Genomic DNA, 26,521 nt, shown 5'->3' with positions numbered 1-26,521 from the left:
TTTCATATTCGCCATGCACCTGAGCACATGCTTACTCACTTGGTAAGCTTAATTTTTGTTCTGGATTTATCGAAACCGAATTGTATTTCGCACATTTTTTTGTGCTTGAATTTTATTGTAAAAGACGTGCGAGGGGAGATGCCTTCACGTGCCTCTGCTGCGCCGAGCTTTCGGATTCAGGCTGGGTCTTTGTATCCCACCGCCGCACGTCTCGAATATTAGATTTATAGTACTTCAGAGCCCAGCTCCAGGGTGACGCATCGAGATATCACAGATTTGGCGGGGGGAATTGATTTTGTAGCGAGGGTTACTTGTTGCTGCTCTGTGCAGGTTCCTGCAGGCGTGGCCTTTCTTTTCCGTGCTGGTGGTGACTACAGCCGCCGCGGCTGCTGCAGAACGCCGCGCACCCCGTCTCTCACTCTGCAGGCAGGCGGGAGGTGAGTAATTTTTCATCGTTGCTGCATCTGAAGGATTCCCCTCTCCTCCCCCCCACGCTACCTTGGCCCCTTTAGGAAGATTTTCATCTATTAAACTTTCCCTTCTCTGTTGGAAGAACTAAATCTCTTTCAGCGTTTCCAGGCTGGTGATCTAATTTGACAGCTCGTCGGTGATGTCTGTTCCACTTCAAAGAGGCAGGTAGCCTCGGGCTAGCCAGCTGCATTGCAGATTCGGCAGATTTGGCTTGCCATTCCTGCTGGGTGTCATCTGTCTTCTTAGTCTTGCGGTGGATAATTTTTGTCGTCCCTAGCATCATCTGCCTGAGCAGTTTCTGCCTGGCAGGCCTGTCTGTCCGGGTTGAGCATCAAGTACAGTGGCCGCGCGGCTAATCTGACAGGGCACTCCTCCAAACAGCGCAGCCCCGGGCCTGCTTTGGCCAGCATCGGCATCGCGGCCCGCAAACTTCCAGCCATCACGATGGCGGTCTCGGTCTCTTCTGCTGGCGCAAAGCACGTCCCCCGCCTCGCCCTCTTAAGGGCCGTCGCTCCGATTCCTCCCGTCTCGGCAGACGTCTGCCTCAACAGGTTTGGGTTTCCCTGCCTGTTGCCGGCACTTGACTCGTACCCCGCCACTCGGGTGAAACAATCCTTTAGTGGATTATCCTCGCTAGACGGCCTATGGGGGAAATGACAGGACTCGGCACGTTCATCGGAAGATGTTGCAATTCGGAGTGCCGCTGACGCTAATGGGAAGCGGCAGGGTGATCCCTAAAAGAGAAAGCGGGTTCCGTTGCACGGCAAAAGTGACAGAGGTTGTTTAGCCTATCTTCCAAAAAAATACATGATGACTACATATGTTGATTTTCATGCTCCGAGCCATAGCTATTTCCATATTTTTGTGACTTGATGACTACTTCCTGCAAACTGACAGGTTAGGGGCTCCACAAGTATTGTCCTTTTATAGCCATCACCTCTTTAAGTCCTTCTTCATTTCTTTAAATATGTTTTGAGAATAAGCTTGATGGGCCAGTGAGAGTAAGCACGGGAGAAAAAAACAGGCATAAATGCAGCAAATAAAGCATAGTCTTTAAAAAAAAAAAAAAGTATTCAAACGAAGAGAAGAAATGGTTTCAGGACAGTAGTCCTAGAAACCAATGCACTTATCTGTCACAGGATTTGCCCTTGTTGCAGTCCCGTAATTCCGAACCTGACATTATTCATGACGTAAAAATTCTTTCCTAAAAACGCAGTAGTTATAAACCCCCTTAACTACAGGATTCCCTCCTTAGCAAATAAAAAGATAGCTGGAGCATAGGGCTTAGAGGGGGAAATAACTTGTCTGAGGGAGAGACTAGGAAAGGATGGCAGCTAGACTGGAAGGGGATAAAATTAGCATTTGAACAATTCTACCCCTAATTCTTAGTGATCATCAAGCCAGCTGGAATATCCTCCAGATATTATTAATATATGAGCACTAATGTAATTTACTGGTGATTGTCAAGTGCTCACGTGCTTTGGATCCAAGTGGAAAAATATAAATACTGATCTACAGTTTGCAATAGATGGTTACTTTGGGAGGGGGAAAAATATGTGAAAGAAAACAGTATTTTTTGATGATTCTTATCTCTGCTAATAATTGCCTATTTAGCGTATAACAGTGGAGTGAAAAAAAATTTTAGGTTATATATTTATGCTGAATTTAATAATAACAACTTTAGTTGAAAGTACTGAATGCTTCCCAATGTAAGATTCATTTTCTTATTTAAACAGATTTTAACCATATTTTGACTGATTTGGGGGGAGATTGTTCCAACAAAACCAATTCCTTAATTTTCAAGGCTGTGTTTAGAAGACGATATGTATTGTCAAAAAAAATATTACAGTGATGTCAGTGAGCAGTTTCTGAGCTTTGATGATGAGACACAGAATTTAATAATAGGATCATTTTTTGTCTGTTGTAATAGCTTTACACAGTAAAAAAAGTCCACTGTAGGTTGCAGCAGACCAATTTGGGGTCCAGTTCTTCCTTCATTGACTGTACGACACCGAGCAGTGCAGGATGTACTGCAAGTAAAAAGGATGTGTAAAAAAACTATAGAGGCAATGGCCTAAACAAGGATCAAGCTGTTCTGAAAGTTATTGAGTATATGTAGCATGAAAAAAAAAAAAAAGGAGAAATCCCAGAGGAAAGTTAATATACTGTAATTTAGGGGGGGGGGGGGGGGGGGGAGTGTATTGAAAATATCCTGACACACTCAGAGGGCTTTAAAAGAGATGTATAGGGATTTTAAGTCTTTTTCGCCTTTTTTAAAATAGTTATGAAATAGAGTACTGCTCTTTAATTTTTGTAGACCGCCAAGTCCAACCATTTGCTATTCATATTCGCGACACCCAGAAGCAACCGGCTTTATCTGAATGCCTGCCTCTTCTCCTGAAACAAAAACCAACAAACCAACCAACCTGGGGTTTTTTCGGTGGGGTTTTCGTTTGGCCGGTTTGGTCCGTTTTGGTTTTTTCAGCATCGCGCGGCGCTGGGCGCGGCACCGGCGACGCCCCCGATGCGTGTCCCGGGCCGGGGCAGCCGCTGCCGGGCCGGGCCGCACAGGTGCCCCGAGGCGGCAGCAGGCTCCTTCCCCCTAAAACTCCTTCTCCTCAGCGCAGCCGAGGCGGGGATCAGCGGCCTCCGCCGCCGGAGGAGGCCGGTAGCCCGGGCCGGGGCAGGCCCGCCCGCCCGCCGCCGTTACCGCAGCAACGGCGGCCGGCGCTCGGCGATGACCTCACACCGAGGCACCGGGGCGAGGCGGAAGTTGAGCGGGCGGGCGGGGAAGGGCCGGGCTCCCCGCGGGCCGCCGCCGCCGCCGCCGCCGGAGCGGGGCGCCGAGCGCCATGAGCGGGGGTGTCCCCGCCTCCCCCAGGCGGAGCGGGGCGGCCCCGCTGCCCAGCGACAGGAAGCGGGAGGCGCTGGCGGCCGGGTCCCCGATCCAGCCCATCATAAAGGGTGAGGAGCGGGGGCGGCCCAGCTCGGTACCGGGTCCCTGTGGTGGCCGAGCGCGGGCGGGCTGGGGCCGTTAGGGGGGGCCGTTAGGGTGGAGCCGGGCGTGAGCAATCCCCTCAGCCGCTTCCCAGCCCGCTGCGGTGCCGTGAGGCGTCCCGAGGTTTGAAGTCGGGCAGCCAGGAGGTTTGAGGGGCTTTCATCTCTTGGCGTTTGAAACTGGGACAGCTGTGTGGCTTCACTTGGGGAAGCTGAAGCTGCCAGGGGGTCCTCGCCGCTGGCATTGAGTTTTCTGGGCAGCTCTTACTTTTGTCGTGTTCACCCAGGCACCCGTGGTTTTGGCCTAGTTAATCTGTACACAGCAGTGTTTGAACTTGGAAGTGGTGTAGCCTATGCGTTGTTTGCTGGAATCATGTCATTCCCCAAATTTGAAACAATCGTTCTACACTTCTTTTATTTTTTTAAAATGTGGCAGGATTCAGGGTGTTGAACAAATGCACCTGGGTGCAGTAGAGAGGGAGAGCTACAAGTAGGAATAAACAGCTGGGGGCAGGAGGAAAAGTAGGGCTGTTGCTTTAGATGGCAGTGCCAGTTCAGTATCGGTTTAAAGGGCTTGTTGGAACTACGCTGTATATCTCTTGAAATAGTCTTTAAATGCTATGCGATCAGAGTGCTTTTCAATTTAATGGGCTTTTTTTCCATATGACAGCCAAGCCTATTTCTGATACATGTATATATTGTAAATACTCTTCTTCAAGAGGAAGGTTCAAGTCTTTGGCCCTGGAATACAAGAGAGGGCTAACAGTTTTCCTTTGGAGTCAGCTTTCCTCTTGGCTCTCGCTGCAGAAAACTCCCACATCTTAAGCTGTGAATCTCTGTTGAGCTGCAGCCTTTAGTTCTGCCATGCATCAAATTTTCACTGCCGTTAACAGTCAGATAGGGAAGCTGTACTGAGGAGGAGGAGTGAAACAGAGGGTGCTGAGAGACAGAGGAGAACGTTCACCCTCACAGAAAGGTGTGTGTCGCCCCTGGAATATCGATTCATTGCATTTTATCTAAGTTGGTGGTTTGCTGAGTAGATAGGATAGCCAATATTATTCTGGTGCTCTTTTGATTTTGTATGTATTCGGTGAGCAGTTGTGCCTCTTGCATCGAAGTATGGTGTGCTACCTTGCGTTGTGTAGCCTAGTATGGAGTGTGAGATTAAAAATCTGACTTTCATTAATCTTCTAGATGTTGGGGAAATCTATTCAAGACTACTGGATCACAGACCAGTAATTCAGGGAGAAATACGTTACTTTGTTAAAGAATTTGAAGTAAGTACTTTTATCTTATCGGGTGCTGTAAACTTCACAGTCTGAGACTTTAAACAACCTTAGCCTCTTTTTAGAGATTATAATATGTACGTAGTTTCCTTTAGAAAGATTTGATGTGCATTTCTTGCCCAAAACGACTAACGCACTTATAGTATATATCTGCATTTTTAGTAAACAAGGCAGTAATTTAGGTCTTTCTATGTAAAAAAGTTTTGAAAAGGGCATAAATATTTTTCCTGTGAAAGACCGGTAGGAATATTGATGTAGGAGAATAATGTAGTCCTAACATCTTAGAGAAGTCTAGTTGGTTCAAGGGAAATATTGCTGGCCAGTACAGGATTACATCTGATTAAGAAACCAGTTTGTGCTTCAGCTGGATTCAGCTGGCACAGTTGTAATTTAATTTTGCTTTATTTTTTGTTCTGTGAAAGGAAGTAATATTACTTGAAGAGAAGAGCAACATTTTATGCAAAGTAAGAAAATCATTAAAAACTGAATGACTGTTGTCTGATTGGCTGCAAATGAGGCTAAAGTACTGAAGGTGTAAAAGTGTTTATGTACAACTTTGCTTGGAAAGTGTAATACGGTTTCCACCAGATGGCAGCAAAAATTTAGAAAAGTTGAATCGTGTCAACAAAAGGCTATTTCTAAGAGTAGATTTTCATTCTTAAAGAATGTGGGATTTAAAATTACTCCTGAACATATAGTTATACCTCAAAGTTCTAGTGTGCAGAGCTGTTTTTTTTTTTTAAAAATTACATTAAAACGTCTTTCCCCACCCAGATTGTAGCTAATATTTCAACCAGGTCTAATTTGTCTCCATGCTGGTCTAGCAATATAAGTACGTGAACTAAACTCTTGCTAGATCTGTAGTGTATGGGCTTGAGAGTCATAAGGAATGTTTTCTTTCTTTGCCTTCCCTAAATAAGTTATAGGATACAGTAAATAATGTCAAGTGGCTTTACATAGGAAGGAAAATTTTCAACTCAATTACAAAATTATAACTAAATTCATATATTTCATTGCACTCAAAGTCTCATTCTGTTTCTCAGACAAATTTCATATATTCTTAGATCTTCTCTTGAAATTTAATTTCTGATTTATACTTTTAGCAGCGAAATAGCAAAGCAGAGGATTGTTTACATTTTTGCAGCTTAAAATTTCTTCCAAAAATTACACTTGTTTCTAACTTTGAGATATCAGATATTTTTGGGGGAGTAGTAGGACATATGCTTTTTCTTTCAAGGATTAGCATCAAGCATGTAAAGAAAGTAGCTTTGCATTCAGGAAGTCTGGAGCCTGTTTAATTAAGTGACTTGACTTGGGTTTGCCTCAGTTTCTGAAGGTTTAAAGTGTGATGATCCAATGGCCCACTTCATGTGATGCAGTATTTTTTTATTGTTTAGAATTGCTTTATGATTAACAACTTTCAGTACAGGAATGCTTGCGTGCAACTCTACTCATTACCCTGAAGAGGGGGCGAAAAGGAGGAAGGTGGCAGGCTGGAGCAGATTCTAGAATACTTTTCACTGTCTAAAGGAAATTGCAGGTGAAATTCAGAATGGAAGTGGTGCTGTGGCTTCAGAAAAATAGATTTTTTTCTTTTTTAATGTAAACAATAAAGCAAGAGCTTGTTCTTGTAATTAATAATGATCATCAGTGAGCCAGAAGAAGGGCTGCTTCTTTAGTCAGCTGTGTTATGTTACCATTTAGTCTTGACTTCATTGTTTTGCTTCAGTAAAAGCAATTTTACTTGCATTGTTTTAACCCCATACTATGCTAAATCTGGAAGGTCAGACATCAAGCAAGCAGAATCAATGCTATGTTATTTCTCTGTAACAACTGAGTTATAAAAATGGAGTGCTTTCAAGCTCTGTTTCTCTCTGTTGTTTTTGATATGCTCTAAATTACCTATACAAAACAACACATTTTTCCGCACAATGTTTTTATTAGTAAATACAAACTTTTCACACAAGGACCAGAAGCATCATTCAAAGCATTTCTGTATTTTAGTGTGAAGAATGGAGCTTTACTCTCTCTTTTCACAAAACTTATTTTATCAATTGTGCTAAATAAGTAGAGTAACACTTCAATAGACAGTGCTGTAGTCTTTGAGGTAAAGCTATTAGTTTATCAATTGGGAAACCATCTTATTCTGGAAAGTGGAGTTCCTTGTTAGCCATTCATTTTCTTTCAATTCTTCTGGCAGGAAAAACGTGGCCTCCGAGAACTACGAGTACTTGAAAATCTAAAGAATGCAATCTTTGAAACAAATGAACACGTTCTTCCTAAGTGTGAGCAGGCAATGCATGACAATCTGAATGAAGCGGTCAAGAGATGTAAGCAAGTTGCTTCTTATTTTTCTTGTTGTATCGTTTTGAGGAATAATATAAATAGTTTGAGTTCAGAATATGATTTGTGGAAAAATTACCATCCTTAGATAAATTTTCTACTGTTCGTGTGCTTTGTTCTCATTTCTATGAAATATTAAAAGGGAAACATCAGGGACATTTTTTGCTATTTATTGGTCCAGCCAACACAGCTCTTGCTAAGGTTACATTAAAGCTTTTTGTTGACTTAAGTAGAAGCTGTTTCAGCTCAATCTTTTACAACTCACTTAGGATAGTGCTCTGTGTTGGCTAAAGCCATGGACAAAATTCTGGTTTTCTGGTTTGCTGCAAGCATACTGTGTTGTGACCTTCAAGTTTGTTAATTTTCCCACACAAGAGCATAATACTGTCCCCTGTGATTTAAAACAGAACTTGCTGGTCTATAGCTATGAAATGTGCTATTATTGTTATTGTTGTTATTATCTTTAATCACAAGTAGGGTAGTAGTAATAATTTTTGTATGCTAATCCTAGTTTCTTCGTTATAACCATCTAATATATTTTTTATTACTCAGCTTTTAAGACTTTAAGATTTGTTGCACTCATTTTTCAGTATCTTTTTTTTTTTTCTCTTACTCATTCAGCAGGATAGCTTCTCAAAAAGATATTTCAGGGGAGAGTGGCTATATAGCTTTAGCTGCCAAATTTATGCAGGTGAAACACACCAATGTGGATTTTGTTATATTTTCTGTATATCATGTTGTATAAGCATTTAATTTCATACGATGTCTGCCTATGTCAGATGCCACATAAATAATAACAAATGGTAGATGGTGTTATACACACAAAACAATTCCAGGATAATATTTGAAACTTAAAATTTAGTCATGGAAATAAGGCGTATGTTCTAACACCTTCTAAATGGAGTGAACCTTTGATACTGTTCCCTGACTTTCTAATGGTCAGCTGTGCAATACATCATTAGTAATAGAATCACAGAATGGTTGAGGTGGAAAGGGACCTCTGGAGGTCATTTTGTCCAACGTCCCTGCTCAAGCAGGGGCAGCTAGAGCCAGTCGCCCAGGGCTGTGTCCAGTTGGGTTTTGAATATCTCTACAGATGGAGACTCTACAACCTCTCTGGGCAACCTGTGCCAGTGTTTGACCACCCTCACAGGAAAAAAGCGTTTTCTTGTGTTCAGATGGAATCTCACGCGTTTCAGTTTGTGCCTACTGCCTCTTCTCCTGGCAGTGAGCACTATAGAGAAGAGTCTGGCTCCCTCATCTTCATTCCCTTCATTCAGATATTTATTCACATTGAGGAGATCCTCCCTGGGCCTTCTTTTCTCCAGGCTGAACAGTCCCCGCTCTCTCAGCCTTTCCTCATATGAAAGATGCTCCGGTCCCTTAATCGTCGTCGTGGCCATGTGCTGGACTTGCCAGTGCATCTCTTTCGTTTACTGGGGAGCGCAGAAGTGGACAGACTACCACAGGTGTGGCCTCACCGGTGCTGAGCAGAGGGGAGGGATCGCCTCCCTTGACCTCTTGGCAATGCTTTTCCTAATGCAGCCCAGGATGCTGTCAACCTTTGTTTTTTGCTGCAAGGTTGTGTTGTTGGTCCTCGGTGTGTATTGCTACCTGGGGTTATTCCTCCGCAGATGCAGGACTTGTCATTTCCCCATGTTGAACTTCATGAGATTCCTCTCAGCCCAATTCTCCAGTTGCCGAAGGTCTCTCTGAATGGCAGCACAACCATATAATCTGTCAGCCACTCCTTCTGGTTTTTTATCATCTGCAAGCTTGCTGAGGGTGCACTCTGCTCCAGCATCTGGGTCACTGATGAAGATGTTAAACAGTATCAGCTGCAGTGCTGGCCTCTGGGGTAAACCACTAGTGACTTGCCTCCAACTTGACTTTGTGCTGCTGATCACAGGCTCTAGACTTGGCTGTTCGGCCAGTTTTCAGTCCACCTCACTGTCCACTTACCTAACCCATACTTTGTTAGTTTGTCTATGAGGATGTTACGGAAGATGTGTCAAAAGCCTTACTGAAGCTGAGGTAAACAACATCGCCTGCTTTCCCCTCATCTGCCAAGCTAGTTGCTGTGTTGTAGAAGACTGTTGGGTCAGTTAAGGATGAGTTCCCATTCATGAATTCATGCTGACTGCTCCCAATCACCTTCTTCTCCTTCATGTGTTTGGAAATGCTTCCAGGAGAATTTTTTCCCCTCACCTTTGCCACGATTGAGGTGGGCTGACTGGCCAGTAGTTCTCTAGATCTTTCTTCTTGAAGATAGGAGTCCAGTCTTCAGGAACCTTTCCCAGTTGCAGTGACTTTTCAAAGAGAGAGAGAGTGGCCTCGCAGTGACATCAGCTAGCTCCCTCAGCCCTCATGGACGCAACCTGTCAGGCACTGGGGACTCAAATATTTCCAGTTTGTTTAAGTGCTCCCTAAGCTGGTCCTCCTACACTGAGGGTAAGTCATCTGCTCCAGACTTTCCTCTCATCTCAGGGGTCTGGGGTTCCTGAAGGCTGGTCTTTATAGTAAAGAGTAAGGCAAAGAAGGCATTGAGTACCTTGGCCTTTTCCATGTTCTTTGTCACCAGCTCCCTGCCCCATTCAGTAGAGGGCCTGCATTTTGCCTAGTTTTTCTTTTGCTGTTTACATACTTGTAGAATCCTTACTTGTTGCCCTTTGCATCCCTTGCCAGATTCAATTCTGGATGCACCTTGGCTTTCCTAACCCTGTCCCTGCGTGATCAGACAGCAACTCTACTCCTCCTGGGTCACCTGCCCCTGCTTCTACCTCCTTCCTTTTTAAGTCTGAATTCAGTTAGGAGCTTCTTGCTCATCCATGCAGGCCTCCTGCCACCTTTGCTTGATTTCCTACTTGTTGGGATGGACTTTTCTTGAGCTTGAAGGAAGTGATCCTTGAAAAGGATGCTATGTCCATTCTGTTATCATCATCGCAGACCCTTGGTTTGCCTACCCTATCCCCAGCTTCTTTACTTCTTTTTTGAGGAATCACTCCCTCACCTGTCATTTCTACTTCAAAGCTATCCCTACCAGGTTGGCCAGCCTGTTAGCAAAGGTACTTTTGCCCTGTTTAGTCAGGTGGATCCTATCTCTTCCAAGCAGCTCTTGATGCTCAGAACGGGTCTCATGGTTGTAGAAACTGAAACCCTGCTGCCAACAGCAACTGTGCAAACAGCTGTTAACCCCGAAGATCCATCCATCCTCTCCAGGAGGGTTGAGGAGAACATTACCTGGACCCCCATGACTTTGCTGTCCCAAGATCCCTGTAGTCATTCCTGATATCTCTTAGGTCACCCCTACAGTACCACTGGTGTCTACATGGAAGAGCAGCAGGGGGAATAGTGCGAGCCTCAGTAGCCTCTCTACAACATCCCAAATGTGAGCTCCTGGCAAGAGGCAAACCTCCCCAGATGACAAATCATATCGACAGGTGGGGAGCCTCTGTCCCCTGCCGTAGGGAGTCTGCTACAACTATCAATTGCCACTGTCTTCTAATGGTCCTGAGTGGCTCAGGCTCAGCCACCAGATGCTCCAATTCGTGGTGCTCCCAGCTCCTCATCAGCTAGGAGGGCAGTGAGCCTGTTCTGTAACTGGCAGTCCTCGGGAGGCAGGATCAGGCCTCCTGGTGTGAGTAGTCACCAGCTTTAAGAATATGATAAGTAAGGTATTTCTCGATACTAGGATGTGTTAGTGGGAGAAATGACTGCTTTGGGGAAATTAATTTATTTAATTCTGCATTAATTAAGTGTTAAATAAGTTAGGAAAAAATACTGCACAGAAATACAGCTCCTATTTCCATTGACAAGTTTTTCTAGGCTTTGTCTCATGAGAGAAGAAGCTGGCTCCAGCATAAAGATGTTCTCCATGTAGATTGTTTATACGAAATCACTCTTTACATTTGATGGGGAACAAATAAGAAAAAAAAAAAAAAAAAAACAACTAAAACATAGAACTTGGTCACCTGTTTTTACTTGCTGACTTGAGAGTTTTTTTGATGTCTTCTGAGGTGGTGAGTAGTGCACTCTAGCTCGTCGGCAACACTAAGGAATATGGGCACAAGAGGACCTAGCTGTCTTTCTCTTTTGGCTTCTAGAACGTGCAAGGATTGAACTTGGTGATATGCCTACATACAGTTATCAATGTAAAGCATTTTCTGCAAGTACTGGCAGATCTTTTTTGTGCAGTGACACAGTGGAATATAATCTTTGACTTGCAACAGCCTCATGTCTTTTAAATCCCTTTCAGGTGAGTTTCCCTCTGATTTAGAACAGCAGACTGATCTACTGCAATTTGTTATTTCAGTGCAAGCTGCCAACAATATGATCCACAGACTCCAAGAGAGGGAGCACGAAGAGAGGAAGGTAAAGGATGGATGGATAGATTTTTATAATGTGACCTAAGTAAGAGTCTTGTGCTTCTACAGCAAGTCTACATACCTTCAGTATAGCACATATTTTTATGCTTTATATACTTGCAGTAAAACTTCTTTTGGAGTGATTTCTGCATCTATAAAATGCAAACTGTGGCGGCATGTATGTTCTAGGACTGTAAAGTTAATGGATCACTAGCTCTTCCTACAATCTCCTAATGTATGGAAACTATTTTTTTTTTATTTCCTTTGCTTTATTTTCCTTCCTAGCTCAGACTATAATATTTGTCGCATACAAGGAAAGCTTAAATATAAAAAAATAATTAATTTTCTGTGGAACAAAAAACACCTACTAACCTACCAGAATGGAAATGTAAATCTTTCCTAGTTAGCTGAGAACATCGACCATATTATATATATTGCTTGTTGAAAGGGAAGTGTGTTTTTCACTTGTGGATAGGTTATTTAATGAAGGGCTATATTATAGGAACATGCGAATCATTGGAATCTTTTCAGTTGGCTACATTTGAAATACATGTGCTCTGAATCTAAAATTTGGAAAATTATACAAGAAATTAGTTTCACGTTTTCCCATTACTCATTCATGATTGTGTTCCTGTGTTATCTTTTTACTTGCAAAATGTTATTTATAATAGTTTAGTTCAGAAAAACTGAAGACGTTTCTGTGGCCATCACACAAAACAGGCTGCGCGTTGATTTATGTAAGCTGATAGTTGTGTTTTTCTTTCTTTTTTGTAATCGATGAAGATGGGCAGTCCAATTGCAGTTGAATACTAGTACTGTGCGAATAGCACACTGCTGGACCCTGACAAAGCTTGCTTTTGTCTAACACTAGTGTAGATATTGGTAGAGAGCTTAAGTAGGAAATTCTTATAGTTCTGCTGCTGTTTGTTTGAAGTAAAACTTTAATAAAAAATTTTATAAGTTATAAAATGAACAGTCACTTAATAAGAATGGTAACTATTTTTTTTAAAATATTAATTGTGTATTTCCACTCAATTTTTGTTATGTTCAGTGGAGCAATACTAATAGCTATTCAGGATTTGTAGTGTTTCTTTAAGCTTGTATAGTAAGACTTTTTGGCTTGAAACTTTCCAAATGTGAGTAGTGACAGGTAGGTAACTTTTTTAAATTATAGATAAGAGGTGTCACTGTAGTTCATCTACTTGAGGAGAAATTATTTTTCCTTACTTTTCTTTCTGAAATCATGATTCTGAAAAAATAATGGGGTTTTGGTAAGATCTAATATCAGGTGATTCATGTTAGTGAAATTCAATTTCTGCTGAATAGAATTAATTTTATTTGCTTTACTAAGTATCTTTTTTTGCAGTTCCTTTCAGCTACTGGTATCAGTCAAGTAACAAAAGGGAAATTATGTTGTCCCTACCACATTCTCACTTAGGGTATAAAGTAATTTGTGATTACAGGAGTGTCACTGAAGGAAGCGTTCATGGAATCCCCTGTCTCATTGCATAGTCTTCCCATCCAGATCAGTAATATTTCGTTAGTAGTTCAAGCTGCAGATTACTCTAAGCTTGTGGGAGAAACTAGTGAAGACTTCAAGAAATTTTGTAAACCTGTTTTTGTGTACTATGTTCTTATTTTTTTCTTTTTATTTTAAACATTTTTATGTAGAAGGGTACAGGCTTATACTGGAAGCTACCTGACACTTCCCATGATGGTCTTACCTCTTAATTGCTTGTAGCATGAACTAGTATGGTAACATTTCTCAAAGCCTGTCTCTCCCTCAAATGGTGGGCTTTTTGGTTTGGGGTTTTTTAATGTGTTTTTGGTTGTGTGTTTTAATTTCAGCAAAAATAGACCAAGTAATACTAAAGCCAAAGTTTGCTGAAAAATTTGATGCTTTTACAAATGTTATTTTTTTGCATAACCTATGACAGTAAAACAAGGATAGAAATAAATGCAACCAACTTATGTGAGTCAGTACTGTATACAAGAAGGCTTTACTGTCTTTCAAGTTCAAGCCGTATGCACTATTGAGTGAAAAAATGGTTTCATAATCAGATCAGATTTTTTTCCAAATAACTAATGTCTGAACCTAGGTGTTGATATAAAAGAAATATGAGACACGTCACTGCCAAAATATGTACATTTGCTAACACACCGAAGGGAATTCCCATAACAGGAATTAATAAGGCAGAAACTATGTTTGTAATTTAGACAAGCTTTGGTTTATATCTGAACCAAATTATGAAACTTTAACTCAAAACTGTTTTCAACTTTTTATATGCACATGAAAGCTGAAAATCTTCCAAGTTTAGTGATGGCTAAATATCTTACAAAAAAATTACTCATAAAAGTAGTTGGCATTGTTACAAACATAGAACAGATTCTAAGCTTAGTTTGAGTTTCCCAAACCGTTGTATTTATAAAGTTATACTGAAAGACAGAAATTGAGGACAAGTATTCAGGTTATGTGTGAAAAGTAAAGTTTAACGGCTTGCTATGCCTTATGTTCTGTTGGGTGACTGAAGTAACTTATCGCCGAACAGCTGAAATACTGTTTGGACAAGAGGAATTGCTGACAGAATGGATAACCAGCAATCAAAAACAGGACAAAGCTGTGTCAGCGTGGTCTGGAGCTGGAAACTTTAGAGGAGGATAGCGCTGGAGTTCTGTGAGTGTTTGGGTGTGAGGAGATGATTCTCTGATTAAACAAACAAACAAATCTATCCAAATTTTGCCAAATTAACATCCATGGAGAAATACCATTTGTACTACTTTGTAGATTCTTTTCAGGTGGGGTAAAAATGTTTTTTTCTGTGCTGTAGATGATAGTAAGTGCCAGTCAGAAACACGGATAGTAAAAGCCTAATGTACTGTTGCTGCCAGTTAAACGATCCTTTGGTTCAAATAGAAACCTACAACATGGTGGGAAATGTTGTATTGTCTAATGCTTAAAACATTACAATTTGTAGCTAATTATTGAGACTCTCTTTTCTGGTTCCTGGCTAAATAGTGTACCAATACCATACAATATCATGAATTAGGTAAGGCTTCCTCTTGGCTCAGGTACATCTGTCTGCATGCTTTAGTTCATACGGCAATTTTCACATTTTACAAAGGTCATGAGGTTTTACACAAGAACAAAATGTGTTGTTCTGAAGCCTGAACATGGTATCATAATATGGGCTTCTGTCTTGTTATCGTGCACTGGCATATTTATACAATTAAATATCAAAGCAATTTCATTGACACTTCTTGACTGGAAGAGAAAAGTGGAGCTTTATTTGTTTTCTGAGGTGGCCATGCTGGGCTTATTAGGTGCTGTTTTCTAATTTATAATTAGGTCTGACTTAAGGGGCAGACGTAATCAATCAGTTCAGTTTGGTTGGTAGTCGTTTTTTTTTTTTTTTGTAAGTTTAAACTACAGTTATTTTACAGATTTGTGTTTGTTTTAGCAGTCATTTTAAATGACAAAGGGTAGGAATTAAAATTAGGCTATATTTTGAAAAGCTGTTCTATGAAAGTGTACTGATTTTCATGTTTGTATGTGCTGTTCTTTGTGATATTTTGTTAGTTTACAAGTTACAGTTTCTCCAGTTGGCAGCCCTGGAAACAAAAGAATGAAACCTAAAAATCAAGGTGTCTGTTTCTGGGGTTTGAATCATTACCAGCAATCCAAAATTTGTAATTAGTAGTTTTCAGCAATCTGGGAGTTCTCTTAATTTTTATTTCATTTTAAGTGTTTTGCTGACTATGCATGGGCCAGAATTTATTTCAATTTATCATTTACATAGTTGGGTCATCTTCCAAAGTTACAAGTTTAAAAGTAATGAAAATTAACGCTGAATTACTATTCTTCCAAATATATATATTTTTTTTAAGAAAGGAGAAAAACTGATTGCTTCATCATGCAACTATACCTGCATTTTCAAACATGCAGACATTATTTTCTTCTTTATGACAGTAAAAAAAATATTAGTTTTAACAGATCAGAACTTATTTATTACTACTGCAAGTGCTTTCTGGGCTTCAGAAAAACCCATTCTTCTGCCTTCCTGAAATATGAATGTATATTTATTCAGAATGCATATTATATTTTTGTGTTCTGTGATAGGGTGAAACTGCTTCCTAACTGAGCATCAGTATGCAAAGGCAATTTCAAGTTCTTAGAATCATAGGATCGTTTAGGTTGGAAAAGACCTTTAAGATCATTGACTTCAATGGTTAACCTAGCACTGCTAAGTCCACCACTAAACCTTGTCCCTAAGCACATCATCTACACCTCTTTTAAATACCTCCAGGGATGGGGACTCAACCGCTTCCCTGGGCAGCCTGTTCCAGTGCCTGACTGCCCTTTTGGTGAAGGAGTTTTTCCTAATATCCAATCTAAACCTTCCTTGGTGCAACTTGAAGCCATTTCCTCTCGTCCTATTGCTTGTTACTTGGGTGAAGAGACCGACCCCCACCTCGCTACAACCTCCTTTCAGGTGGCTGTAGGGAGTGATAAGGTCTCCCCTCAGCCTCCTCTTCTCCAGGCTAAACAACCCCAGCTCCCTCAGCCGCTCCCCATAAGACTTGTGCTCTAGGCCCTTCAGCAGCTTCGTTTCCTTTCTCTGGACATGCTCCAGCACCTCGATGTCCTTCTTGTAGTGAGGGGCCCAAAACTGAACACAGCACTCGAGGTGTGGCCTCACCAGTGCCGAGTGCAGGTGAACGATCACCTCCCTGGTCCTGCTGGCCACGCTATTCCTGATACAAGCCAGGATGCTGTTGGCTGCCTTGGCCAGCTGGGCACGCTGCTGGCTCACATTCAGCCAGATGTCAACCAACACCCCCAGGTCCTTTTCCACCAGGCAGCTCTCCAGCCACTCTTCCCCAAGGCTGCAGCGTTGCATGGGGTTGTTGTGACCCAAGGGCAGGACCCAGCACTGAGCCTTGTTGAACCTCATACAGTTGGCCTCGGCCCATCGATCCAGCCTGTCCAGGTCCCTCTGTAGAGCTTTCCTACCCTCCAGCAGATCAACGCTCCCGCCCAACTTGGTGTCATCTGCAAACTTAAGTGAGCGTGCACTCGATCCCCTCATCCAGATCATTGATAAAGATATTAAACAGAACTGGGCCCAGTGTTGAGCCCTGGGGACCACCACTTGTGACTGGCCGCCAACTGGATTTAACTCCATTCACCACCACTTTTTGGGCCCAGCCATCCAGCCGGTCTTTTACCCAGTGAAGAGTATGCCTGTCCAAGCCATGAGCAGCCAGTTTCTGCAGGAGAATGCTGTGGGAAATGGTGTCAAAGGCCTTACTAAAGTCCAGGTAGACAACATCCACAGCCTTCCCCTCACCCACTAAGCAGGTCACCTTGTCACAGAAGGAGATCAGGTCAGTCAAGCAGGACCTGCCTTTCATAAACCCATGCTGACTGGGCCTGATCACCTGGTTGTCCGATACGTGCCATGTGATGGCACTCAAAATGATCTGCTCCATAATATGTCTCTTGATATGTCATATGTTGCCTACAGGGGCTGTGCTACTGAAGGTCTTTGGATTATTGTTTGACTTGGGAGTTAAGATCTTTGACATGTGTCATTGACTTGATGAATTCAGATTTATAAATATATGTATGTATATATAGAAATGACGGTGTTACTCTTTTCAATCTACACAATAACCAAGCAGATAAAGGGTGTCTGTTCTTTTGAAACAACTTACTAAAAAAGTATGTAAGAATAATAAACTGTTTTAATATTCAGGACAGTTATTGGCATTAGTTATCTAGAACTTAATTATTCAGTGTATAAGGAATTGGAAATAGGTCTCCACCATCAGGGTAGATGCCATAAGCAAAAGGTTTTCAGTTCTCTCTTTTCACTTGCCCAGGAAATACATCAGGTTAGGGAAACTGTAGAGATTGATCCTGGAATGTTCTGTAGCTTTTTAATACCAAGACTGTCTTGTGAGTTGGGATATGTGAATTAGATTTTTTTAGGTAAAAAGGTATTTTATCATATGTCTCTAACATCTCAAAATGTGGGCTACTCCGCATATGGCTGGCTTTTTTACCTTGTATGTACAGATTACAATTTTGGAGGACCAATAATTCGCTACAATATGTTTTTTCTATTAGGAATGAATTTTTTTTAAAACCTAAACCACTGAGACATGGTAACATGTTTGAGGTTGCTCAGAATGCTGTTAAACCTTTCCTGAATGCAAAATTTCTGAGAACATGCAAAAGCTGGAGTGTGAATTACTAACAATTATTGTATTTGTGATAACTTGTTTTTAACTTACAAAAGAATTGTTGAAGTTTTGTATATATCAGCATCACTGCAGCGATACAGATCTGTAGAGATCGATCATTCTTCTTACTGTTGTCATACTTGTGTCAGCAAGCTGTAGGAGATACCTAGAGCCTTAACTTTTTGTTTCAATTTTCAGTTCATATTTAGCAAGAGAAAGTACGTATTTCAAAGATTGCTCCTCTTAAATGATGTTCATGTGCTCCTTGCTACTCAGCATGAGTTTAAATGTGCAATGTTAAACGTGTAAATTGCAATTACATGGAGTTACTTTATTTCCAACATACATCTTACTCTATAAAAGTAGTTACTATTTCAGTAGAATGCTGCTTGTCTTTATATATTTAAAGAATAAGCACTTACAGCAATTGCTTCTCGGTACTCAACTGTTTAAATTTTTATTTAGGCATAGATTAGGCAATGTACATAGCCTGGCTGCTAATATCCTTTTATTTCACAATGTCACTTCTCTTGTGCCAGAACAAGCTAAAGACTGATTGAGCAGGGGAAGGCAAGAGGTTTTTTAGACCACAGATTTTTGATAAACTAAACTTAGCTATCTCACGTTCTATAAATGTCTTCAGTTGTTTTACCAGGTAAATCGTTTTATATCCTTGGGTAGAAATGGTGCAGTGGAAAATGAAAATAGCAAGTAGCAACATGAGTTTCATGTTCCTTGCAAGCTGTTCATGTTGTGAGGAGCATGGGTTAGTCTAGCTGAAGCGTGGTTTGGGTAGGTGCTGTGTAATCCTGTCAGTAAGCGTGTGATGCACTGACAGTTTCAAAACCTGTTGAATATGAAGTAGTGTATGGGTCGAACTAGTAGTGTACACTAGTCTGTTAGTAGCTGATATTGCATCTGTTGCAAACAAAATGGATCTTGGCATAATGTTGGTACAAGGTATATAAAATGCTACATAGCAAAAATGGTATATTTAACCCATGATGTGTGACCTTCAAGAACAACATGTAGAGTGTGTTGCAGAATACATAAATGGGTTCCCATTGCCTTTAATTGACAAAAATGCCAGATGTCTATTGAAGCTGTATGATAGTATTTATTCCTACACAGAAGTACTGTACATAAAAAATAATCATTGCTAATAGACTGAAAAGGAAAAAGAAGAAAATAAAAGAAGGTTGAATCCTCTCTTTTGCTGAGGGATGGAGCAAATATAACAACAACTGCCTAGATTTACTGTGACTTCAGCATTTATAGTGTAAGGACGTCAGACTGTTAATACTGCATGCAAGCAATCCACAGAAGTACATCTCATTTTGACATGCATATTAGATGTATGTATCTTTTTCTAGATAGCTAGATTTATGGGGGTTTGTTTTGGTTTGGTTTTTTTCAAGATAAGAGAGTGAAAGGAATCAGACTTACCAGAAGCCAAGCAGTGTGAAAGTGTAAGGGGAAAAATAATTTATTTATAAAGGAAGACATTAATCACAGTGAGAGCTAGCTGGCTAAAGCAGAAACACAAACTGCCAATTTAAAAACATTGAATATCCATGTTGTTATATTCTATTTCACTCTTTCCTTTTTGTGTTTTCATCAAGACTAGTATCTGATGACTATGCTGAACGTAAGCATTGTGGTCAAATAGAAATGTGGTTCGTTTCTAGTTTTAAAAATGTATTCAAGAATGTAAAAAATACTTCTGTTTCAACAAATGAGACAAGGGGAAAGTAGCAAATGTCAAGAAAGGAGGAGCAATATGTTGAAGGATTGGCTGATGTAATTTATACATGTTTCATTCACCATCATAACTTGTTGTGAAACATAGAAGCATTCTATTTACACGTATCTGACATAAAACCTCAAATGTTGTCTTGACTGTTGAAGTGTATCCCTTATGCTCTAGTAATACATATATATCTAAATAATGGACATATATAATTTTCTAAGATTTTATTCTGTCTAGCATTCACAAATATGAAATATAGTGGGCCTAGAATTTTCCTCTTACATCAGCTATGGTAATGCTTCCAGAGCATTTTTGGTCTGTATCATGTATAACACAGACCTGCCTGTGCTTGCTCTACTAGATGCAGATTCTCGGTTCTTTAAGACCACTTAATCGAAAATTAGATGCATTTTATTTAAATTATTTCTCTTTCAGTTCACTTTCAGAACAGTGGACTCCGTGAGTCTGTTTGTGTCTGTAGGCAGCTTCTTTCTGTGTGAAGATGAGAAAAGAAGAAAAAAAACAAAAGGGGGGGGGGGGAAGCAATGTCCGTTTCCAGATTTTTTTTTTTTCCCATAACTAAGGGGCTAAAAGCACCAAATACCACGTTCCCAAAATCAGAAGTTCATTTTAAAAGAAAATCTTTGTGATATAATACAGATTTATATCAGCTGCTTACAGTACTTCTAACATTGTCGGTAGTCAGAGGAGCACATAATGCAACAAGTACAATCTTTAGAAATTGATAGAAGTGAACTAGGCGAACCCTTCGGCTGGGGCTGCACAGCTAGAAGGCGCGTCCCCTGGGTGGTGGATAGGGGATCCCTCTCTGGAGGGTGCACCGGATAAAATTGAAGAAGGTGCCGCGAACCAACGCAGCCTAAGGGAAGGCCACCCTGACAGAAAAACCACTGGCCCTCCAAGTCATGGGGGTTGGGCAGGAGGCCAACTACCTCCTCCCGGAAAAAAAAAAAAAAAGTTGCAGAAATGACGAGCATCAACTTTCAAAAAAAAAACCAAAATGGCGGAGATGGAGAAAATCAGTAATGAAGTGAGGAGGAGGAGATGGAGCTGGATCGGTCATGTCTTGAGGAAAAAACCAACAGAAGACTGCGCTGTGGCCCTTGGGACTCCAGAGCACGCAGCCGCAGACCGATCGAAGTGGAAGAACGATGTTCGCGCCTTGTGTGCCTCCTGGCACTGAGAGAATTCAGATCAGATCAGAACTAGGCGAACTAGTAACTTTAAAGTGTCTTTCCATTTATTTAATTTTCACCAGACTGCAGCATAGAAAAGCTATTGTTGCTAATGCTATCAGGTTAATAGTATCATAGACATTTTACCATTTGTTTTGGATTGACTATACTTTATAAAAAGAAATGTTTTCTCTTTAGTTTCACCTTTTCCTATGTTTTCTTGCTAGTTTCACTTTCTTCTACTGAAGTAAAAGCCTAGTTTCTCTGATACTCTAACATTACGTAGATCTCATTAAACCCTCTGATTTAATCTGGAAATGATTGTTAAAACTTCTAATTTTCCTCCTCTCAGCTTCAGGAGGACAAGCTGATGGCTCGTGAAGAGAACCGCATAGCCCACTGGGAGGAATTCATGAAAGAACAACAAAACAAACGAGCAGAAGTGGATGAAGAGCACAGAAAAGCTATGGAGCGCCTCAAAGAGCAGTATTCTGAGATGGAGAAGGAACTGGCCAAATATGTTTCTTTTTAAGACCTTTCTTTTTTAATAATGCTGGGTTTGTGCCAATACTCAGTTGCTTCTGACTTAAATTGAGAGTCTTTTGGAAAACTGAAACACATAAGATAAAAGGAGAATGTCCTCTACAGGTTTGGTATGGGAAGAAAGGGTTTGCATACTTTCAACTTAAGTGCCTATCTCTGCTTGTTTTGTTCAGGGCAGGTAGAATGCCGGTATTTCTTCATTTGTTGGAAGGTGGAACTGGAAATTACATTGTGTGACTACATCAGCTCAGGGAGTTGCGAACTGAAATTCTCTCCCATCTGCAGAGAGTATCGTATCGTTTGGGAAAACAGAGACTAATGTAATACTAACTGTCCCAGTGCGCAGCCACAGCCCTTTCCCAAAAAGTAGGCGTAATAGGTTCCAGCCATAGTTAGCTGAGAACTCACTGGGAAAACCATAAAGCCCGTTCATAGATTTCAGGAAAACCAACTTGTTTTACAGAATACTTTACTTTGAAGCTTTAGCAATGAAAGATGTCAACAGAGTTTTAAATCCAGTTGTAACTCCAACTTTTGGGTTGTATGTTCAGTATTACGAAGCAGAGCTGGGATTTAAATGGTTTTGGTAACGTAAGAATGGCTAAGTGAGCTTGGACAACAATTTCTTTTCTCTCCCTGTAAATGTCTCAGGCCTCTCTTTTTAAGCTTTACTGTTTGAAGCAAAGCCAAAACAAGCTCAAAAGTAATCATGAGAAGCATATCGGTCTTTGTATTAGCTTTGTAGCTAAGCACAGTATTTACCTTAAATATTCGACATGCCGTTGGTTTACCTAGGATAACCTTGTCAGAATTTTATAAATCAATTGAGGAAAGATTTTTCTTTGTTTATTAGCATAACAAATGAGCAGATTGGTGGTAAAATGCCTGTAGTACTGATCTGCTTTCTTAATAACTGTTACTCGGTGCACGAAGCTCCTGTATTGCTTTCTTTTATTTAAAACTTGCAGTTAACAGCAGTGTGACTGAAGAAGTTAACTTAATCAGTTCATTAACCAAGCAGAATGAGACATAGTACCTTAATGAAATTTGCTGCAAGCTAACCGTTAGTACAGGAAATATCTTTCCATAATTTAGCTGGTGTCCAATATAGAATGGAAACAGGTAAAAATAAATAGAATTTACCCTTTACCTGTATTGCAACAGTAATATGCCAACAATGGTTGCTTGTGTAAGTTTATGGCTGGGTGTCAAGGCTCCGTTCCTGGCAGCAAGTTGATAGTGTGATTAAAGTTAGTAGAGGAGATGGAATAAGTATTTGAGATTTCTTTCAATAACACTGAATTCCTGCCAAGCTGCTCTGCCCGCTACTGTAGGCCCAACAGCTTCATCAATCATCGTCGTGTATCTGGACTGAAAAGAGGATTTGCCGACACTGGGGCACGCTGGAATGTTGTTAATTCTCTGTTGCAGATGGAAAAAACGTAGATGTCTCAAAAGTATCCCACACATGAAAAATAGGAAAGCCTCTTTTAGAACAACCCCTATTTGAATAGAAGGTGACCTCTGTAATATTTTTCTGCTTATGTACCCATGATGAATGTTGTAACTAAGCTCAGACTTTCATTTAAAAAGATAAAGTTAGTTCCTGCCTGTCTTTAAAATTGGGTGTGGAATAGTTTTGATTGTTTTGAGCACAGACTGAAAATGGCTTCTCTCTTACCAGATTATTTGATGTATATGTGCTCAAAGCCCAAATATCTTTACAACAAAATGCATTTAACTGCATACTGAATTCTTTTTTATTTTTGCACTGATAATTTTTATTAAGATTTAAAGATCTAATTAACTGTGCACTGGAGCTGTAGATTTTAGTATTTCGTCAATTTGAGGGCTCTTAAGCAATGATGCAAGTGTTGCAAGTTGGATATTCACTGGAAAATAAAGGCGGTATTTCCAAAATCTTCTGGGATGTGTGCTCCTGATTCTTTGGAAAGCTTCTAAATACTAACACTGAAAATGTGCTCCTCTTTTAGTATGATACAGGTATTTTTATGCTGAAGATCATTTGAAAACACTGTTCTTCATAGTCTACATCTGCCTGTTGGCCCACTGATTTATTTTGGGGCCTACCTGAAACTGTCCGTTGCTGAATTATTTTATTCAGTAACTTTCACTTTTTTTATATGATATGCTGTAGGTTTTGAGGTACTTGGAAATGCTTAATTGTCTTTGAAGAAGCTTGCCAAAATTTACAGGAGAACCTGTTTTTTCTGTCCAAGTGCTTAAAAAAACCAAACAACCCTGATGTGCCTAATATTATCTCAAAACAGAACACATCTGACGGATAAAAGAGATTCCTATCTTCAGCAGTTTTTTAGCAAGGTGGGACTGTGGTCTGTCTGGACGCAATAGGGCTCCACGGTGGGACTTTGTAAGGTTCAAAGTCTTGTTTTTCAATAGTCTCTACCGTTTGGGAGAAATAAAAAACCAAATAGTTTAAAAGTTGGTTTTAGGTCATTGATGCATGAAGGAAGTGTTTTACCTTATACTTGCAATATCTACGTGACTGAATTTCATAGTTTTAAAAATCTTGAGAATTTATTTAAACTCAATAGAAGTTTGCACTGGATGCCAGTAGGAGCTGGAAAGGGTCCTCAGCACTTAAATTAACTTCTAGTATGGCAGGGGAGTTTTGCAATCCGTCTTTGCACCAGACCAGGAATCCAACTTTTTGCTTGACTACTAGCGCTGTTTATTATACTCGGCTGGAGGTTTAACTCTTCTTTGTAACTGGAAGCGGGTTTGGATATCATGTAATCCCTGGAATATTTTCTTAGTCTTTCTATTCTAATGAATACACAGGAAGAAACTGGTGTCTTCCTTGGAACTGCTGTATGAAATCTGCTGCTGCTGTATTTCAGAGGAACTGGAGAAATACGGGTGGGTTTGGTTTGTTTTTAACTGCCGTGTTTTAACAATGAGCCTATGTGCCATTCTCCTTGGAATGTGTGATATCTAAGGCCTGTCACATATTTTCAGTCTTAGGAAGGAGGGAGAGACCTGATTTATTGCTCTTACTCTGCTGCTTTCTATGCTAACGCTAGGTGATACTTTTTATAGAAAAACTCCGTAATTACAGCTGGAACATTGCATCTTCTCTCATCTTTTAACTTACGGCTCGTTAAATCCTTCCTCAAAAACTGGGGAGTTTTTTTCAGTAGTCAAATTAAATAGCAAATGCATGGCATTATCAGCCGATGAATTGAATCGGATGTAGTTCACTTCTGAGCTGAAAAGCTTCGTGTGTCTCAGGGCTAGGGATGCCGAGATTTACAAACGAGCCCCGGTAGGTGTCAGTGCAAGCCCGGGAAGGAGCGTTAGAGAGCCCGGCTTTATATGAGGTCTGGCATGCAAATGCTTATGTTCCGTTGTAATACAGTACTCTGTATCAAAGTACAAGACATTTTGTGGATCAAGCCACACGCTTTTACATAAAAAATGACACTACTTAGCAGCAGCGTTTTGTCCCGTTAGTCCTCAAAAAAGCTTACAACAGGTCACTCTTATTTATGGGGGGTGTGCTGATCTGAACAATGTTGTCCGCAATACTTATGCGTTGTAATTAAGATTTATTATAATTTGAAGTTAAACTCGGTGTCAGAGATGAAAACGCTCAAGAGCTGCATTCTTACACTGCTGTCCAGGTTAGGGGATCAGGTTTTCTGAAGGTTTGAGGCAAAAGTTCATGCTTGTGGATAGGCATCGTGCCATAATAAAAAAAATGGGGACTTCTGCAAAAAATGTGAACAAAATTATCATGCCACACGTTTTTAAACAAGCCAATTATTTTGATTGTTTGTAACCGAATAAACTTTTTAAAGTAGTAAAGATACGGTCCCCTCAGTGCTGTTGCTCTAGCTTATGGTCTGTGTGTCAAGATACAGCAGAATCTGCAGGGAGATGGGACTGCAGCTGCTGTAATAGGATTTTAATGAATAACACAACTTTCATAAATAGTTTAGTCATAAGATTATTCAGAAGTTCCAAATAGCATAGGCATTTAAAAGAGAAGGGAGAAGTAAAAAAGCTTAAATCTATTCTGGTGCCTTACGAAAGATTTATTTCAGCCCTTAGGAATACAGTACTTACATATAATGTACCTGCCAGTGCTGAAGAGTGTACAGTATTATGTGCAATACCTTTGTAGTTTTATAGGTGGTAGTTTTATATATAGTAATGAGCAAAGTAGAAACAAATTTATTCAAGACAATGGTGAGCATTAGAAAGGAGAAAGGCTTGCAGAAGTCCTGCTAGGGCTTAAAGCTGGAGCTCTGAAAATCCAGGGCTCAAATTTGTGCTTCCTACCTAGGAATCTAGCAGAGATATCCACCGAGATTTCAGATCGCCTTCTTAAATGCTTTATCTGGGCCAAATCAGAACCTGAATGGTTCAGATTATTATTTAACATCATTTTATAGATGGTGAAGAAAAAGCTGACCCTTTCAATGTGAACTTTCAAGACGATTGCAGTGAAGGATGGATAATACTGTATTTTAAAACAGTAATTTAAAATAAAACCTTGCATTTCCTCAGTCTTCTCCGCTAACGGCTCACTGGGTGGGTACAAGGAGACCTGCAACTGAGCGTCATTGGTTTTTTAACAGACATTGCATTTAACTTGATGTAGCGGACGTTGGGGAGAACCGAAGCACTGCTTATGGCTTTCGCTTGTTGCTCATTACTAACATTTTGAGATGGACATAATCTATAAATGTATCTAGCATTTCATTACATACGGTCCCAATATTCTGTAATCTGGAGAAAAATAACCTTCGTTCTTGCTGCAGCAAAGACTGCAGGACCTGGATAAGTGGTTTTAGTTGTCTTTGAGTTAATTGTAAAATATATTTGCAAGCTTGCTTTGCAAAGCTTGTGGTGTGGTACCTAGCCAGTACCTGGTTGAATCTGGGATGTGCAAAAATGCCTCTTGCAGTAGCGTGTTCTAGAATATGCACAGCGCTTTTCAGTAGCGTTAGGTTCGGGAAAGTTAGTTCCGGCTTGCTTGAGGTCATAGGAAGTCCTTTATGAGTGGACCCAAGTTTGTTCTTTCCAGATGGTTTTAGCCCTCATTAAATAAATTCCGGTTCCTGAAAATCCCCTCTCCAGATGGCTCTAAATCTATTCCAATATTTACTATGTCACCTAGAAAGCTTCTAAGCTGAATTGTGTAAATAGGAAATACTGTGCACCCCTCCAATGTACTGATTTGAAAGAAAATTGAATATAATTTAGAAAATTTAATATTTATTAAACAATGTTGAAAATTGTAAAGTAGAATTACAATAGTACACCTAGTTAGCAGTT

The 26,521-nt window shown here is 40.4% G+C and overlaps 1 protein-coding gene across 2 annotated transcripts; it reads left to right on the top strand.

The window, feature by feature from the left end:
* Positions 1-3,271: 3,271 nt before the first annotated feature.
* On the top strand, positions 3,272-23,121 carry BLOC1S5 (biogenesis of lysosomal organelles complex 1 subunit 5). Of its 2 annotated transcripts, none has more exons than XM_082314954.1 (5): positions 3,272-3,435; positions 4,663-4,745; positions 6,955-7,084; positions 11,410-11,468; positions 21,006-23,121. In XM_082314954.1, exons 1-5 carry the CDS (start codon positions 3,324-3,326, stop codon positions 21,183-21,185), a joined length of 564 nt encoding a protein of 187 aa, XP_082171080.1. In that variant the 5' UTR covers positions 3,272-3,323; the 3' UTR covers positions 21,186-23,121. The 2 variants fall into 2 exon arrangements, with proteins under 2 accessions (XP_082171080.1, XP_082171079.1); XM_082314953.1 differs by having other exon boundaries at positions 11,353-11,468.
* The last annotated feature ends 3,400 nt before the right edge of the window (positions 23,122-26,521 follow it).

This window comes from Platalea leucorodia (assembly GCF_965183815.1).
Source record: "Platalea leucorodia genome assembly, chromosome: 1".
Lineage (NCBI taxonomy): Eukaryota > Metazoa > Chordata > Aves > Pelecaniformes > Threskiornithidae > Platalea > Platalea leucorodia.
Note: the sequence above shows the minus strand (reverse complement) of the source record. Positions and strands in the feature narration are given on the sequence as shown.

Coding starts and splice junctions, on each gene's coding strand:
- BLOC1S5 (XM_082314953.1), top strand. CDS start 3,324: ATGAGCGGGGGTGTCCCCGCCTCCCCCAGGCGGAGCGGGGCGGCCCCG. Junction 3,436..4,662: donor GATCCAGCCCATCATAAAGG/GTGAGGAGCGGG, acceptor TTAATCTTCTAG/ATGTTGGGGAAATCTATTCA. Junction 11,469..21,005: donor GGGAGCACGAAGAGAGGAAG/GTAAAGGATGGA, acceptor TCCTCCTCTCAG/CTTCAGGAGGACAAGCTGAT.